Genomic DNA, 18,939 nt, shown 5'->3' on the forward strand with positions numbered 1-18,939 from the left:
TCCAGGCTTTTTGATATCATTGAGAACATTTTCATTAATAATGAAACTCTTAAATTTGCTTACCTTGTCATTAATCATTCGCAAAATTATTTTGTTTAAACACATTCTGATTGAATACACAATTACTCTGAAGTTGACACCAAAAAGATGCTTGAATTTCTGATTGACAATACATATGGGGTTTTGAAGACCAAGTCTTCCAACAGTTTATTGGAAGTCCTATGGGTACCAATTGCGCTTCGTTAATAGCAGACCTATTTTGTATTCATATGAAGCAGAATTTATGCAAAATCTTATGCGTAAAAAGAAGAAAACACTTGCTGTGGCCTTCAACTCAACATTTAGATATATCGACGACGTATTGTCAATTAACAGTGGTAATTTCCATTCCTATTTTGATACGATATAGCCTGGTGAGCTTGAGATAAAAGATACCACAGAGTCTGACACATCTGTTTCATACTTGGATATTTTACTTGAAAAAGACGTTAATGGTAATCTAACAACCAAGCTATATGATGTGATGACTTTAACTTTTCTATTGTCAACTTCCCTTAATTATGTTAATAATGAGGACCTTAGATCACTTATTTTAAAAGGTCCTAAATATAGGGAACACCGATCCTTCAACTGGCGTCGGAATTTCATAAATATTATAGATTCTGTTAAAAATTACGCTAGACGATGGGCCAGATATGAAAAAGAAGACGGTGACACCTTGTCAGAATGGATAAATTGTATTAGATCTATGTTAAAGTCGTGTATTAGAAGATTGAGGGGGAAAATGAAAATCATCTATCCTTCTGTGTTCAATAAACCAGAAGCGAAAAAAGAATTAGATAGATTACATGATCATTATGTACTGGTCCCTGCCGACAAAGCAAATAACAACATTGTCTTCATTTGTAAAGCCCATTATATAAATTGTATTCTAGAAGAACTTAGATTTAATTCTACAAGTGGTAATCCTACTTATACTTCCCCATCGTCGGTAACCCACGGGTGATCACCGTAAAATATGCTAATTTGTTGTTTTTAGTCAATCAATCATAAAGTTGGAACTCTTCATTTTTGAAAATACGTTTAAAACTTTGCTATTTATGGTAAATATTTTGACGCTCGTTAACACGTGCGAAGTTTGATTTAAAACAATGAAAGTCAATTCGTACATGTCACTGACATTAATATCCGTCAGATATTATATAGGAGTACCTCTTTCTAACTGCAAAATGCACCGGTGAGTGGACTTATTAGCTGTGTTAACTTACGGAATGTTTTTCATGTTTTGGCAATGCCGAACATGCATACGTAACGTGAACTGTAATTCGTTGTTTGGCATCGCGACTCTGTGAAGCGGCCAATCAAATGACCCATGCATACATGTATTTAATTAAATACGACGATTTTAAGGCGAGTTTGCCCACAGGTGATAAGTAAAGACGAGATCACCCGTGGGTTTCCGACGATAATACTTGAAGTTCCTTTTCTAAGGAAGAAATTCTTCAAAATCATATGTAAGTTTTGAATAATTTTAATATTCCACAGAGCCAAAATGAATTTGAACTACACACATATAGATTGGATTCCGACACTTCATAAAAATCCTTACAAACAAAGATACATTGCAGGTTCCAGTAAACGTCAACCAAGCCTCTTTCGTTACTCCTCACTAAGATATTGACAGTACTAAAGGAAAAACTTCAAGAGTACTGTGCAGCCATATATCCCAGAAGTGGTGTGAATCAGATGTGAATACTAAAAAATTCAAAAGAACTTTTGGACAATTTGAAATTACAAGATTTTACCAAAATCAACAGCTTAAATACTTACGACTTTTCAACTTTATACACAACCATTTCCCACGATAAATTAAAATCGAGGATTTTTTATATCATTGACAGCTGCTTTTTCAATAAAACTGGAACTCGTATATTTACTTACCTGGTCATTGGTAATTTCCAAAAAATTGTTTTGTTAAAAAAGATTCTGATTGCACATACAAGTAGTCTGAAGTTGACATCAAGAAGATGCTTGAGTTTCTGATTGACAATATCTATGTGGTTTTTAGACACCAGGTCTTCCAACAATCTATTGGAATTCCCATGGGAACTATTGCACTCCTTTATTAGCTGACCTATTTTTGCATTCCTATGAAGCAGAATTTATGCAAAATCTTATGCGTGAAAAGAAGAAAACACTTGCTGTGGCCTTCAACTCGACCTTCAGATATATTGACGACGTATTGTCAATTAACAATGGTGGTTTCCATTCCTACGTCGATACGATATATCCAGGAGAGCTTGAGATAAAAGATACCACAGAGTCTGACACATCTATTTCATACTTGAATATTTTACTTGAAAAAGACATTAATGGTAACTTAACAACCAAGTTATATGATAAACGTGACGACTTTAACTTTTCTATCGTCAACTTCCCTTACTTATACTGCAATATACCTTCATCAGCTGCATACGGAGTGTATATATCTCAGTTGATTCGATACGCAAGAGCATGCTCTACGTATGAACAATTTCTAAAACAAAGTAAATTATTGACAAGCAAGTTGATGAAACAAGAATATCAACAGTCTCGTTAAAGTCATCATTTCGTATGTTCTGTGGTCGATACAATGACCTTGGCAGCAATTTATCATTGAGTCAAATGCTGACTGACTTTTTCATATCAATTGTTAGTCTATGCACTGAATTGAAGACAGATTTTTCCGTTATTTCCCGATCATGACAAGGAGCACACGTCGTGTGTGACCTGTCGGCAGGGGATGTTCACTCCTCCATGGCACCTGATCCAAACACACATGTTTTGGAGGTCTTGTTTGCTCTGGTCCTATTTTGTATTGTTTTATGGACTTTGAGATTGAATACTGTTTGTTATCTCCATATCCTTTATGTTAAAATAAAGTACGTCCAGGCTCTTTGACATCAAATATACCTTCTTTTTCTTCTAAAATGAGAATCGTCAATTTTTCACTTTGTCATTTAAATTTGTTCAGTGGTATAAGGTGAGTTGCAGATAGGAGATGGGTACCCCAAAGCGGACAGACGGACAGACTAACTTTTGAGTTTGTATACTGTACTCTTTGTTATCTCCATATATTCCGGGGAACTAAGTCTTTCAATATTCGATTGGAATTTCCATGGAAACTAATTCCGAATTAAGCATCTCTGTTTTTATACTCAAATGAAGCAGAATTTATGTAAAACTTCCTGTAGGAAAAAGAATTCTTTTGCTTCTGCTTTTTGTGTGACGTTTAGATATGTTGACTAGGTTTTATCAATTAACAGTATTACATGCATATCCCCACGTTGCTTTGATATACTAGTATTCTATTGAATTCAAAATTAAAGACAGCACATAGTCTTATACATGTGCTTGGATATTTGGTGAAAAAGTAAAAGACCAACTGAAAATCAAATATTTATAATATATTGTTTGTAATAATGATTAAGATTTTGATTAATAGTAACGTTTAATGATGGTAAATGAGTATAATGTAATGGGGAAAATTTTAAATATTTTATTTATAATTATTGGGCATTAATGAACATTTAAGAAATGAATTAACTTTACATCAACTCAAAAACCATATCCACAGTCAATGGTAAACTACTCTAGCTAAAGCCAAGCTCGCCAGAGTGGTTTTCTATACATATCCAATTTTTAAAGCCTAGATGATTCAAAATTGTTTTAACCATTTTAATAAAACTATCAAAATTAATTTTGTAATTTTTTTTTCTTCAACAATTATGCCTTATATGTTTCTCATATTTCGTCAAAATATATGTTCTATATAAAATTAAAGGTTTACTGCTTTGAAACAGTCAACATTTTAAAGCGTATAAAACAAACATCATATGTTCCTTTTTAAATTCTTAAAAGATTTTTAAATTAAATGAATTCTTGAGAATCGATAATATACTTAAATCTTCAATTTGCCTATTCTTAAATTGTGAGAACCAAATATAATGATAACCGAAATGCTTTAATTTGATTTAAACATAAGTAAAGTCTGCAATAGAAGCTGAAAGTTAAGAAGTTTTTGCGCCAATTAAAAAGAATACTTTGAGAAAAAAAGAGATCACGATCAGAATTCAATCTCAAATAATCATATCATTTTCAATTTTTGATTTGGTTTGACATTTTCTGCTGTATATGAAGAGCACCAAGAATATTGAACAAATTCGACAATATCCTGTGAGTGTGATGTATGCGGTACTTAATTATTTTTCTTTAGGATCGTAACACATTTACAGTAGACATTTGGAATAACTTGTTGGCAAAAGAATTGATTCCGAATAATGTGATTACCGGTCTTGTGGTTTAGCAGTAATTTTTTTACTGTGTAAAATTAAAGGACAGCAAGGAGGAGAGATAACTCATTCCGTACCTCGCTACAGCAGATTTGTGTGCCTCGAGCGTCTTTGCTTCTTTTGGAATGGCTCTCCATTAAATGCAGACCAAATTTGAGAACACATACTTGTGTAAGACAGGGATGTTTATTGCAGCATTTACAGCACTTACTCCGATTTTGATTCTCTTGGCTATCGCTGTAAACAGATATCGCAAGATTTGTAAACCTCTTGGAAAACAAATGACACTGAAATGGAAACGAATTGCTCTATGTCTAGGGATTATTATAGCATTTCTTTTAGCTCAACCTACGACTCATTTTTATGGCTCAGTTCCATTTAGAAATGATGAAGAAGGAATCGTTGGACTACGGTGCAGTAGAGTGAAGACTGTCAACAAAACCGGGTCCTTGATATTCGGAGGCGGGCTTCTTCTAACAGCTATAGCAATAATTGTTGCACTTATTTGTCTTTATACTAAAATGGGATATACTATTATCATGCATTTCAAGTTCATTAATACTAAAGGCAAGAAAAAAAAACTCTTCGGAATCGAAACATCCCAAAAACATCGAAGAACCTCGTACCGCTGATGATCTAGTTAGTGGTACAGAGAATAAAACCTTTTCCATGGAGACAGACAATACAATATTATCCACTGCGTCTTCTCCGACTACCATAGAGACGAAAGAAACAAGCTTAACAACAGATATAACACTGAAGAGGAAATCCAGACCCTTTAAGTCAAGTGTAAGGAAACGGAAAGAAAAAGACTCGGAGAGTTGTGTACAAATTCACCCTCATGTTCATGCTCATTACCGTCATTTTTCTAATCTGTTACATCCCAAAGCTTATCATTATGTTGATGGAAGCAAAAAATCCAAACTTCTGGGAGCAGTTTTCAGACTCTGCAAGAGCTGGAGTCTTGTTTGTATACAGAATATTTATAATCAACAATATAACTAATCCATTCATATATGCATTTTTAGACAGTATGTTTGCCAAAGAAATCAAGAAATTGTTTAAAATTTGCCGAAAATAAAGGCTATCAAAAAGCATCGTTATTAAAATCAAACGAGAAATTAGAACTCAGGGGAATTTTCCACATATACCGTAATGTTAGTTCAAACAACAAAAAAATATATACAAGAGAACCTCTTTTTAAAAGTTAATGTTGAAGACTGTTGTTTTTATCTATTGTTTCCTAAAATCAATTCTGTAATTTCAAAGTTTTAACTTTTTCCTGGGACTCTGTCATGGATGAAAAGCGTACTGTAGTTAAATTTAGTTACAGATCTATATTGTTAATACATGCAGTATTGTAAGTCTGTTAATTCCATTTCTGTTTAAGTGAGGTGTGGTTTGTCATCAAGGTAAATGGATAGCAACTTATTTTTTATATGTAAGACTCTCTCTCTCTCTCGTTTGTGTCTGTGAAGTAAAATAAAAATAGGAAACTGAAGCCATTTCCCGTCATTTACACGAGGAAGTCTTTATTTTAGTAAATCCTTCTGAGTGTACCAAGGATTTTAACAACTTAGATTGATTTTAATTTTATTTAGTGTCACATAGTTAACCAATTAGTACAAAACAGATGGATTCTTCGATGAACACTACCGTCACTATGAATGTGACAGAAGTAATAAGTGATACGAGGGATCTTGACCGATGGAACGAAAAGTTGGCCCTTCGACTAACTCCGAATAATGTTATACTCTCCTTGTATATTTTTGTTGGTCTCTTCGGAAACGGTGCTGTTTTTCTTACTTACTGCTTGAGCTCAAATCTTCAAAACCAGGAGAGATATTTTATTCCAATACTGGCTCTGGCTGATTTGTTCACATCCATTATCTGTTCATCATTTGGCATTGTTTGGAATTTTATGCAGATCAACTTTGAAAATAAACTGCTTTGCATTGTTGGAAACTTTTTCATTGTAATTACACAGAGTACTTCTGTTTCTCTCCTTTTTATAATATCTGTGCAGAGATACCTAAAGATCTGTAAGCAAGTAGACATGTCAATCAAAGTTCAAAGATTAACACTGGTAATCGTCATAATTGCTAGTGTATCCCTCGGCGTATGGTCTACTTTTTATTTCAGAATATCGGAATTTAGAATTTCAAAATTAAGAGAAGACATTCAACTGACAGGATTCAGGTGTAAACTTGTCAAAAGCAAAAATGGTGGTGGAGTTATTTTTGGAGCAACACTTCTCCTTTCTATCGTATCAATTATGATATCCATGTTGGTGGTGTATGGTAAAATTGCATATAAAATTGTTACACATATTAAACAGGTGGGAGTAACTATTTCTAAATCGGAGGGCATCGAAAGATCGGAAGATTCTAGCAGGGATCTCTCAAATACAAATATAAAATCAGAAGATATGAATGAACTCGAGGATGTGGAAAATATTGCTTTGCCTGAGTGTTCCAAAGAGAGCAAAAGTATTGCAGCAAAACGTAACCTTCCTGCCAAAACAAAACAACAAGGAAAACCAAAAAGAAAACGCAACTTTGGACATACATTCACATTAATGTTTATGCTGATCACTATTGTTTTTGTTGTGTGTTACATCACAAAAACAATTCTGATGTTACTTGAAAGCTTAGACACTCATTTCTGGGACTTTACATCGGCTGAAAAACGTGCTGGAGTTCTATTTCTGTATAGCATCTATATTGTAAATAGTATTGTAAATCCCTTTGTATATGCTTTTCTTGACGCAAAGTTTACTGCAGAGTTCAAGAAATTGTACTTAAGTTTCACATCAACTTTACAGAATGTCTTCTGTCTTCCTTCTTAGAATGAAACGATATACAAGTAACCTAGTCTAATGAATATCTCTGTGTTATTTAAAGTCAGCGTGAATTGTGATTACATGTATTGAGATTTTTTTTATTAATTTAAACAAAAACATCTTCTAATTTTTGACATTTAAATATACATACATTTTATTATTTTGTTTAGTTTCCTTAAATGCTTTAGTGAAAAAAGAACCTTCCTTACACAGTATCATAGATAACACCATAACATAAAAAAAATTTAAGAAAACAGGAAAAAACAAACTAGTTTTTTAAAAATAAAATCAAATCAATCAAAATCAAATTAGGAATGAACGGAAGAAAAAGCTAAGATATATTTTTTTAAGAGGGGAGAACATGGAAGAAATGATATAAAAATATCTGCTTTTAAATGGCAATAGGTGTAACATGAGTTGTTTGTTTAAGAAAGAATATGAATGTTAATAAAATGTTCTTAAAAATCCTTATTAGTATCATCCCAAAATTAAGCATGGTGATGTTTTATTATCTTTTTTTAGGACTAAGCATTTCTTCATCATAATAAGTACAACTTATTTTTTAAACCGCTTTTAACCAAGAAGTTTATATAAGAGCCAAATAATAAGACCTCTATGTAGAAACGGATAACAATATGACTATATCTGAGAAATTAGTCATCTGGAATAACTTGCAGGCAAAACAATTAATTCCGAACAATGTGGTTTTTTCTTTATATATAATTACCAGTCTTGTGGAAAATTCAAATGTAATTTTTGATTTCGGTGTAATTCAGGTGTAAGGCAACGGAAATAAAAGACAATCGGAGAATAGTGTACAAATTCACCCTCATGTTCATGCTCATTACCATCATTTTTCTAATCTGTTACATCCCAAAGCTTATAATTATTTTGATGGAAGCAAGAAATCTAAACTTCTGGGAGCAGTTTTCAGATTCTGCAAGAGCTGGAGTCTTGTTAGCTTACAAAATATAATCAACAATATAACGAATCCATTCATATATGCAACGGATATATATATAGCTTTATATAATTTTCATTTTTCTATATTTAGATAAGATACCCGGTAATATGATGCATTCACTATATCCTTAGACAAGAGTACACAGCGGGTGTGACCGGTCAGCAGGAGATGCTTACTCCTCCATGGCACCTGATCCCACCTCTGATGTTTTGGAGGCCCCTGTTTGCTCTGCTCTTATTTTGTATCGCTTAATGGACTTTTGATCTTGAATACTGTTCGTTATCTCCATATGTTTCATTAATAAAGATCGTCAAAGAGAATCAAGACGTGGTGTGAATCAATTTGGGGTATTCAAAAACTCATAGAAATTTACAAAAATTGTGGAAATTTTTATTAAAACCTTTCAAAGGAATCAATAGCATTAATAGATACCACTTGTCAACCATTTATACTACCATTCTTCATGTTAAAAAAGTACATCAAATGTGTAGCTGCTTTTTCTTCTAGGATGAGAATCTAGGATGAGATACGTAAATTTTCATACCTTGTCATTTGTATTCTACAGACTTAGTTTATAAACCAGAAAATTCTAATTCTACACACATTTATTTAGAGGCTGATATTTTAAAAACAGGCAGAGGTTCCTCTTTACTCTGTTTCATATTTGGATATTTTACTACCAAAAAAAACTTTAATGGTAATCTAACAACCAAGCTTTATGATCAACACCAACTTCCCATACTTATGTGGCAATATATTAGTAACTTCATCACCTGCATACGGGGTTTATATCTCACAAATTATTCGATAGATATGTAAAGTTAGCTACTTGTAACTGGCCACTAGTAGCTGGCTACAAGTGGGTAAAGTTGGCAACTAGTAGCTGGCTACAAGAAGTGAGTAAAGTTGACTACAAGTAACTGGCTACCTTTTGTGTTAAATTGTGCAATTTTCGGATACAAATATTAATATTATTGAAGTAACTGGATTTTAACATCGCTGATATCCACTGATATTGCTAATAAAAACAATCTTTTAGCTTTTCCGCATGATCTTGCACTGAAGTTACCAAGAAATCGTTGGAAATAAACTCAGCTACTAGTGCCTTTTGTGTAAAATTATGCAGTTACCATGATATCGTTAGTAATAAACTTAGCTACTAGTACCTTTTGTGTAAAATTGTGCAATTTTGGGATACAACTGTTGATTATTGAAGTAGCTGGATTTTAACATCGCTGATATCCACTGATATTGCTAATAAAAACAATCTTTTAGCTTTTCTGCATGATCTGGCACTGAAGATACCAAGATGTCATCTAAGTAAAAATCCGGCTACTTCAATAATATCAACATTATAACCCAATATTGCACGATTTTAAACAAAAGATACTAGTAGCTGAGTTTATTTCTAACGATATCTTGGTAATTTCAGTGCCAGATCGTGTGGAAAAGCTAAAAGATTGTTTTTATCAGCAATATCAGTGGATATCTGCGATGTTAAAATCCAGCTACTTCAAGAATATCAACATTTGTATCCCAAAATTGCATAATTTTACACAAAAGGTACTAGAAGGTTCAAGTCATTTTCTGCCAACTTTACCCACTTGTCGTAGCCAGTTATTAGTAGCTAACTTTACATATCTTTATTCGATACCCGATAGCGTGCTCTGCGTATGTACAATTTCTAAAACGTGGTAATTTATTGGCAAACAAGTTAATGAAACAAGAATATCAGCAGTCTCGGTTAAATTCATCATTTCGTACGTTCTGTAGTGGATACAAAATCGACCTTATCCGCAAATACAATTAAATATATGGAGATAACGAACAGTATTTAAGCTCGAAAGTTCATAAAACAATACAAAATGGGAACAGAGCAAACACAGACCTCGAAAACATCAGAGGTGGGATCAGTTACCATGGAGGAATGAGCATTCCCTGCCGACCTGTCACAACCGCCGTGTGTTCCTTGTCATAACTGGTTGATTGGGAAATGACGGGAAAATCCGTCGACAATTCAGTGTGTAAACTATACACTGTTAGCACTGAGCTAACTAAATGACACCACCGCCTCCCGTACAATTACAATGGTAAAGTGCATGTTTTTCTCTGGGAATCCCAAAATAATAGTCAGATAAAAAAGTAAAATAGGAGGTCATAATGGGATTATGTTACATAGAATCTGTGAATGTATGATTAAATTTTATTCAGTGGTATAGGAGAAGTTGTGGATAAAAGATGGATACCCTTCGATATTATAGAATGTATGGCAGGACATTGTTTCGATATGAGAAACTCAAAATATGTGTCCGATCAAAAAGTACATTAGGGGGTGCATCTGAAGGTTTAATCTTCATTTCAAGCTTATGAATTTACTTGGCAAATAACAGGAAAGAACAAGGATAAGAGTAGTCATTTGATTTATGACTTTATAATGGTGAAAGGTCAAATAGCTCAAGCTTACCATGATCTTAACAAAGGTACAAGTTATCTTGTCAAAGCAAGATCAAATATACAACCTTATTACGACTGAATCTCAAGTCAAGAAAAGAACAATGTTTTAAATGAAAAATTTATTAAAACAATTTCACAAAAATAAAACTGTAAAATATAAAATCCAATAAACTTTTACATACATTTCTTGTTCAACCGAATAAAGCTTTTAAAAGGTTGATTGTGTTTAAAATACAATGTGATAGATTTTATTTACATTGCTGGGAAGTGACTAAAATACTTGAAATACATCGTAAATGTACATATTCATAGTCGGGTTAAATTACATGTATGTACACGTATAGCAAACTGAACTGAAGTTTAAGAGTTCTACAAAATTAATTGTAGGTTTTAAAAATCTAAGAAACGTTTGAATATCTCTTAATGTATGAGGAGGTAATAGTCGCAAATATTGACTTTTAATCTTAGGTCTCAAATATCTAAAGCTTGGCATGGGCATAACATATTAGAACATATATATCATATAAGAAAGTTTTGTTTCAAACAACAGCTCAAATATAAACACTGAAACGCAATTTATCTAACAAAAGAAAAATGAAGAATTTGTATCAATGTATAAAGTCGACATACTTTTTAGACTCACTACAATACTAGTATAGACATACGACACTATACTTTAGAATATAAGTATAGTATTTATTAACTGTGGAGACATGATATATAAAAATAAATCTTTGAGATACAAATTCACGTAACAATAAAAAAAAGTGCATCCCAAGACACTGTCAATTTCCAGCATTCAGGACATCACACAACACATGCAGTATATTCACAGAATCACTTAGAAATTTTTGCAATAGGTGGCAGTTTGCCTTGTTTTGATATAGGTAATGTTGGTAGTTTATCCACATTGGATGACTGAACAGGTGGTAATTTCACTTTCGTTTTGGATCTAAGCGCGGTTTTTGGGCGCCGCTTTTTCTTTGCTTCATTGTCACTATCACTATCACTACTACTGCTGCTAACGCTAGACACCGACAGACGGCGCTTTTTAGGTTTACCTGATTTCATTCCAGGAAGTTTTCCTTTCTTTGCTGCTACTGCTAATCCTACTATTAATCCAACAGCAACAATAGCCGCAACAGTTACTCCAGCTATCAGCGCAACATCTTGCCAAAAAGTGCTCTCCTTTTCTCTCTCTGCAATGTAAGACAAATGACAATGAGTTTTTTTTCTAATGATGGATACAATTTTTATTTTTACCACTAGATTGGTAATTTTACCTGTGGTGACGTAGTACTTGATTCTGAATCCCTTGAACTCCGCGGTGGCGTCCGTAACGAAGGACACCAGTACATAGGAACCAGTGTACTGGGTGATGGTGGGCCTCTCCACCCCACAGAAGGAATCCAGTACAGGGTAGGTGGTGCAGGGACCTAGGGGAACAAGATACAGAGAAAACAACTCAGAAGTTGTGCAGGGGTGAAGTTTGTATGATATTCTAATTTTGCTAGAGTGATAAAATCTTAACTATTTGTCATAACTGGTATGGTTATGTTAAAGTAAACATCTTTTAAGTGTAATTACCAATTCAGTTCATCACAAAATGTTACCTCTGTAAACTGTAACCTTGTCATATGAACAGGAAGGATTAGCCTCTATTCTAGAATCTTCTACTTCAAGCTTAATATAACCACTGTCTGTAGGATTGTGGATCAGCCAGTAAACTGTTGTCGAGCTGAAAATTTCAACCATACAAACTTTATAACATTATGTTGATGATGAAAAAAAACATTGTGTAATGTTATTTTAATGCATAATCATACTAACTTGTCATAGTTGTTAGGGTAATTAGGGGATTCAAAATACTGGGCTGTAGAATTGGCAACAAGATTGGTTACTCCTGCTTGCGGGACACAAGACGGAGCGGCTGAAAAATGTTTCTAGATTTAGTTCATATTGAATGCAAAAAAGTTGATTATATCTATGCAACAATGCCATCTATATCAATTTGCATAACCTGATACCATCGACTTACAGTAGTTTGATAGAGCTGTATACTCCAGATGGAACCCCCTCTGACCGACGGATCCGTCCGACCGGAAGATGATATACAGCTTGTTGCTGGTGGAGTTGACGCTGCTAGAGATCTCCCCGCAGTAGGTTGCAATCACAGCCGCCTCACCACTACCACCTGTGATCATAATTCTTTACAACTTAAGCATAGGTATTCCCTAACTTAAAAGCACATTGAGACATATGACATGAAAATTGTTGCATGAAAAGATTTAATTTTTAAACTTTGTGCATTTTTAGACTTTTTAAATTAAAATATAAATTAAAGAGTTATCCTTCATGGTTGAGGATCGGAGTACCTTAAATGGAAGTATGTATTTTTCCAGAAAATCCAGATTTATCTATACTTCGTAAAGTTGGTGCATGTAGTTTCCAGACATAAACTAAATAAGCCATCATAATCTATATATAAACTTTGGTAAGTTCTCACCATCGTGAATGTTGACAGAGTCCCCTATACACCCCTCACTGTCCTCCAGATAGGAATCTATCACCTTCAGCTGAATAACACTTCCCTCTGGTCCCTCTATCAACCAAGAGCACACCAGGTTCCTGTGGGAGGAAAATCATTCACTGACTCATAGTCATGGTTAAGTTAATAGTAAATATTTTAAGTCTACTGAAAACTATGGCTTTTTTTTCTTTTGCTACTTTCCTTCGCTACTTACGGTGAGTAGAAGATTGGGTAGCTTGGGGACTGTATAAACTGTGTATCATTGGTGGCTGTTAGCTGAATGGTGCCACTACTACACACGTCATTCGGTGGCTGTGTGGTGGTCGTTGATGGGGCTGGGGTGGTGGTAGCAGCTATAAATGTCGATATAATCAGTCATTGTGGGAACTATACACACAAACTCGTTTTAGTTGGAATCTTCTTAATGTTTATTTTATATAGTTTCAGGTTATTTTTTTATTCGTTTGTTATATAAAATCAGTTGCATGTTATTTTATTTTTTATCCTAATCTAAGTCTTTTTAACCGAGAGAATTATTATCTTACAAGGTCCTTCTTGTCGAAAGCTCAGGACAAACCCATGTCTTCTCCAGCCGCTCGCAATGGAATTGAATTTGACAAAGGCATCTGCTCCACTAGATAAAAATGTCAAAGTATTCCTGCTGGGGAATATGTCTCTACTGTCACAGAAGGTCTGGGTAAGGGGAGCAGCAGTAGCGTCGGACCCTGATACAAATTTAGAGGAGAGACTCATTGAAATTTTCTAGGATCTAATTAATTTTCAAAGGCTTAAGTCATTATTATGATTTTATTATATGAGCATAAATCATTGATCTCCCTATTTAGAGAAAAAATACATACCATCATATATATCTAGTGTGTCTGAGAAACATTCCTCTCCACTCATCAGATCAGAGAATATAATCTGTATTTCTACCTTTGCCGTTGATCTGATGAGCCACTGACATGTGGATGGTCTTTTTGGAAAAAAAAAAAGAAAAGAAATGTCATATATCCTTAAGTCTATTTCATCAAGATTTTAGTTTCTTTCTGGTTTCTAAATATTCATTACTGGTTATATATAGAGGTGCTTTTTAAAGATATTGTTTAAAGTAAATGAAAAGGACGGAGCAAATGTTTCCTTACTCGTCGTAGGAGTCGGGCCATTGTTTGTTGGTCAGGTACTGGACGGTGCTGGTTGGTGTCAAAGTTACAATAGTAGAAGCACAACCACCCTGATCTACAAAATGTTCAATATGTCTTTGAATGATAATACTTTCAAAAATACTTGAACACTTCATACAAAAGAATTAGATTTATTTGATTTTTTATTTTACATCAAATCTTAAGCTACCTTCCGTTTTTCCGATGAAGTATCTCATTGTGAACCCGGCCATCTCTAAACTGTAGTCACTTTTGAGTCGGATGAGTGCATCTTTTCCAGTGGACACAAACATTCTACCCTGGCGAGCTGTACCACACACCGTTACGGCATCACCGCTAGTGCTTGAACCTGTAATCAAACCTCCTCTTTAATCACAACAGAAATTTTGATATGGAATACAAAATGAAAAGATCACCGGCTTTTTACATTGCTTATGACAAATTGTCAAACGAACCGTCAAAGAACTGGAGGAAATCGTAGACACATTCAGGCCCCTCGCCGTCCTCTATGATGTACTCCCGCATGTCCACCACCACACGCTCACCATTCCCGGCGCTTATCAGCCACTTACAGTCCATATTCCTGTGGAAATCGAGGTAATTTTAAAAACTGTCATCTTTGTTGATTTTTGGGGGACCTTTTTGTGACTTTTTTAAGGGACTTCTCCGCTGTATTAATAATGCATTGGATAATTTTGTTGTTGCATTATCAATTGATTGACGAGGAAGAATAAAAATTAGTATAATTTAAAAGAGTGTTAATTTTTTAAAAATGTCCTTTAAATTATGAGCAGCTTCAAAACGAGATTCATCATATCATACAAGATACAAGACTTGCGCATGGTGGCCTTAGCAACAAACAGTTAAAATCAGGCATAGGTAAAACTTCTGATATTCTAAAATACAGTATTTGGTTTTAGTATTATATTTTCTGTAATTAACACAAGATCAACTGTGCAACATCTATTTGGTTTAGAACATGCAGAGTTACTAATTATATCTTCGAAGGTAAGTCCATTGATATTCTCAATATTAATTGATATATAACCAATATATTGAGATCTATTAATTTCTTTGCCTTGATTATGTAATTTAAAGCCCATGTTATGTCGATTGATAATTTGTGTCAGCACTGTATCCTGAATGCAGAGGAATGAAGTCATTATCGTCATTTTCAATTAAATCAGGGTCTGTTGAGACGTATGCATTGAAATATCCACATAATAGAATATTATCCAGTGATTTGTAACGAGACATGTCTTTTCAAATGCACTCAAGAAAACCTTTGGAACGATTAATTTTCTGGGGGTTTCACGTCTCATGAAGATGAATAAATCTTGATCAAAATTGGAAAAAAAAAACTCCAACTTTTTTATTCACTGAAATTCAGATTTTATGTTCTATATAATAAAAAATATAATTAGCTTCAAATATCAAATATAATATATAAAATATATATTATAGTATTTGTATAGCTGATTACAATAATATAATAAACATTTAAATAATATACAGTAATAATGGAATATTTCTCAAAAATAAGGAAAGTTGTCAATGGAAAAGGTGAAGTCATCTCCTTTGTCAACCAAACTTTGTTTATCGTTTATAGTCAGTAAAATATCCAAATATGATACAGCTGTTGAAGACCCTGTGATATCATATTTCAAGTTCAGTTTCTCTGAGATATATCGAGTCAACATATCAATGAAAATATATATTGTTAACATATAAGAAAATAGTCCATATGGAAGGGGCTGTTGTCTATATCGAAAGGTTTCATTTATCGAGAGAAATTGTTGTATAGAGTGTAAAAAAGTCATGCGTTTAGATGTTACAGATTTTTAAAAAAGGTGATTTCAAATTTTCTTTAAGAGGTTTTGAAGACCCACATCTGATTTAAACCACTTTTAGAATACGCTGAAGCGCAGTATGTCTGATGTTTCTCTTTTACAGCAGTTTTAATAATTCTGGGAGTAAGATAAGGGTTTGGTAGAGAATTTGCTGGACCCTTCTTTATAAAAATAATTAGAATCCATTGCAGTTACGGTAGATCGAACTCATCTTGGTTAATTGATAAATTGAAAGTATTAAACACTAGAATGTGATTTTGAAGAATTTCTTCCTTGGAAAGTGAACGGTGAGTATGTGTTGTAATTCCAGACGTAGAATTTAAACAAAGTTCTTCCAAAATACAGTTGTAATAATGACCTTGCAAAGACAACAGTGTTACTGTTATATATATCTAATATATTTGGGTGAAGATAACAGGTTTGGATATATTCAAAGGTTTCTTCCATTATGTATTTTATTACTTTTATGGTCTTTGCAGTTGGGAGTAAGTTTGTTTTTTATTGATTCCTTTTACATTAGAAGTCCTAATGAGTAAGACGCTGGGTTTCGTAGCTGTTGTGCCGTGCTTTGGCTGAGGCTCTCCAACTTTGGAAGTGCTCACTACATGAGAATAAGACATGGGAGTTTTAAACTGGTTCTCTATTCTCTCAAGTGTTCCGGTGACATCATTTTCAAATTTATTAAGGAAAAGACAAGCATTTCAGATCTCTTTTAATTCTCTTGCACACTGATTGAACTTCTTAAAGCAGGTCCCATTGTTTTGATGGATAAGATTCACTATATATGTCTTTTCCTTGGCTGAGTTCGAGTTCCTTGCATCAGTCGTTGTACTTTCAAATCTGTGTAGATTTAATGTCTGTCGGTGAAATGCAATTTCTCTTGACCCTTTGCATGAGCAGACTTTTTCACCAGTGATACACCTGCTCATCAATTTCTGTAACTATATATTCAGTGGTTGACTTTTTTAAGAACTTTGTTAAGCAGGCATTTCAAAGTTGCAAAATATTTCTCCACAAACAACATGCTTTAATACCCTGGGTTCTTATAATTCCAGTTGTTATGAAAAACTACCTTTGTACACGAAAGTTTTGATTTTTCCCCTTATTTCAATAACAATGGAAGAATCCTCCCATGCAAGGTAATCATTCCATTTGATGCTGTATTTATTCCTTTAGGCCAAGGTTAAGTGTTAGACAATATTTCAAAAGGTATCTGTACTTGGGTGTTACTTACCTTAGTCAATGTTCAATACCAGGACTATTAGTGTTATGAAGTCAATGTTCAATGAAGTATCCATGTTTGAGTGTTTTTTATTCAAGGGCCCATAAGGTAACCGTATTTGAGATATGTGTGTGGCATTAGTGATATATAGACAAGAGTACTTACGAGTAATAGGACACCTTCCATCCGGGGGAACTGAAGGTCTGGAGGGCCCGGGTAGCAGTAAGACTATCAGTGGTCACCAAGTTATTCGCACTACATTGACTATGGGCTGTGAAAATTAAATGACATGTATATTTTTATTTTCAATATTCAATGGATGAATTTCCAACCTTATGACTTTTATTCTTGTCAAACTATTGTACATATGTAGATAGAATTGTCCAAAATGTAAAGCAGGGGAAAATGCTCGCATCATTCAACCACAAGCAAACTAGATTGAAACGATTGGAAGTATTCAAAATCGAGCAATTTTAAACAACCTTTAAAATTCAATGCCCAACCTCATTCTGATTCAAACAGTATTGAAGACTGTTCTGGAAACATGAACAATATTTGCAAGTCTGTATAGTAAAACATTTATATGGTATTGTTTGGGACTTGTCTAGTTCAAATTATGATGTGTTTTTACATTCGTAAACTCTCGGTCTACAGAACCATTTTTGACGCATCATTCGTTTCCTTAGATCATGATATAATAAACAAATAAAACATGAACCATCTAAGGCGAAACAAGTTTAATTTGAAATGAGAACTGGAATGAAACAAATTATATAGAATTTGATTGTCTTCAATGCATTCAATTATCGACGTCTAATTGTCATGAAATGTAAAGTCAAAGCTTCAAAATATCGATCGATTGATTTTTCTGTGCACATTGCACGTCAGGGAATTCTTAACTAAAAGATAAGCCAGAAAACCCGATTATCCGAGTAAAACTCATTTGATGATACAAAAATTTTAAACTTACCAAAGCCGAAAAAACTGCAAAATACATAGCACCATATTATCAATTTCTCCATTTTGATGAGAAATAAGTTTGGATTGATAGAGATATCAAGACCATGGAATTACCATGTTGTGTTTCTGTGTAGAAGGATATGACAACAGAACAAAGCTGTTATTGGGACCTTTAAACGTTTGAGCACTGGTGTTTTTTCGATCTCTTTATTGTTACACCGGATTGGGTTTGGGACGTTGGTTACGTTCATTCATTGACCGTATACCCTTTAAATTGTTTATAAATATCATCACGCTCTTGTAACTTTCATCAATGCATTGTTTATGTCAAAAGAATTCAATCATATAGTTTAGATCTGGCTGTTAGAAAACCGCGCGCTCATTGGTAGATTTTCATACTATGCTAAGCGGAAATCTTAATAGATTCTTGAGTACTATTTTAGAATTTTCTTACAAAGAATCAAATTAATGTTCTTAAATCATGAAATATATGATTAATATAATTTATCGCCTTATTTTGTATTATTCATCTGTTGACAAAAATCAAAATGAGTTGTTTATTTAAAAGTGATCCTTTTTTTCCCTTTTACCAAAAACTGCATTCAGCAAAGAATACAGGGTTT

The 18,939-nt window shown here is 33.6% G+C and overlaps 1 protein-coding gene across 1 annotated transcript; it reads right to left on the reverse strand.

The window, feature by feature from the left end:
* Positions 1-10,759: 10,759 nt before the first annotated feature.
* Positions 10,760-18,487, reverse strand: LOC134259840 (tolloid-like protein 2). Its single transcript, XM_062742438.1, has 14 exons — positions 18,327-18,487; positions 17,522-17,627; positions 14,740-14,867; positions 14,475-14,633; positions 14,267-14,360; positions 13,982-14,097; positions 13,667-13,846; positions 13,336-13,474; positions 13,098-13,219; positions 12,630-12,785; positions 12,422-12,521; positions 12,205-12,329; positions 11,875-12,027; positions 10,760-11,790 (listed from the first exon to the last, which is right to left on the reverse strand). The coding sequence occupies exons 1-14, from the start codon at positions 18,376-18,378 to the stop codon at positions 11,429-11,431; spliced, it is 1,992 nt and encodes a 663-aa protein (XP_062598422.1). The 5' UTR covers positions 18,379-18,487; the 3' UTR covers positions 10,760-11,428.
* Between the last annotated feature and the right edge of the window lie 452 nt (positions 18,488-18,939).

This window comes from Saccostrea cucullata, unplaced genomic scaffold (genome assembly GCF_032062105.1).
Source record: "Saccostrea cucullata isolate Sc308-1 unplaced genomic scaffold, CSIRO_AGI_Scuc_v1 ctg441, whole genome shotgun sequence".
In the NCBI taxonomy this organism is placed as follows: Eukaryota; Metazoa; Mollusca; class Bivalvia; order Ostreida; family Ostreidae; genus Saccostrea; species Saccostrea cuccullata.

What these genes read in the sequence shown, in the direction of transcription:
- LOC134259840 (XM_062742438.1), bottom strand. Translation starts at nt 18,378, where the DNA reads ATGGAGAAATTGATAATATGGTGCTATGTATTTTGCAGTTTTTTCGGC. An exon ending in TTGCAGTTTTTTCGGCTTTG is followed by an intron (nt 17,628 to 18,326) that starts GTAAGTTTAAAA and finishes TAATTTTCACAG; the next exon opens with CCCATAGTCAATGTAGTGCG. An exon ending in TTTCCTCCAGTTCTTTGACG is followed by an intron (nt 14,634 to 14,739) that starts GTTCGTTTGACA and finishes GTTTGATTACAG; the next exon opens with GTTCAAGCACTAGCGGTGAT.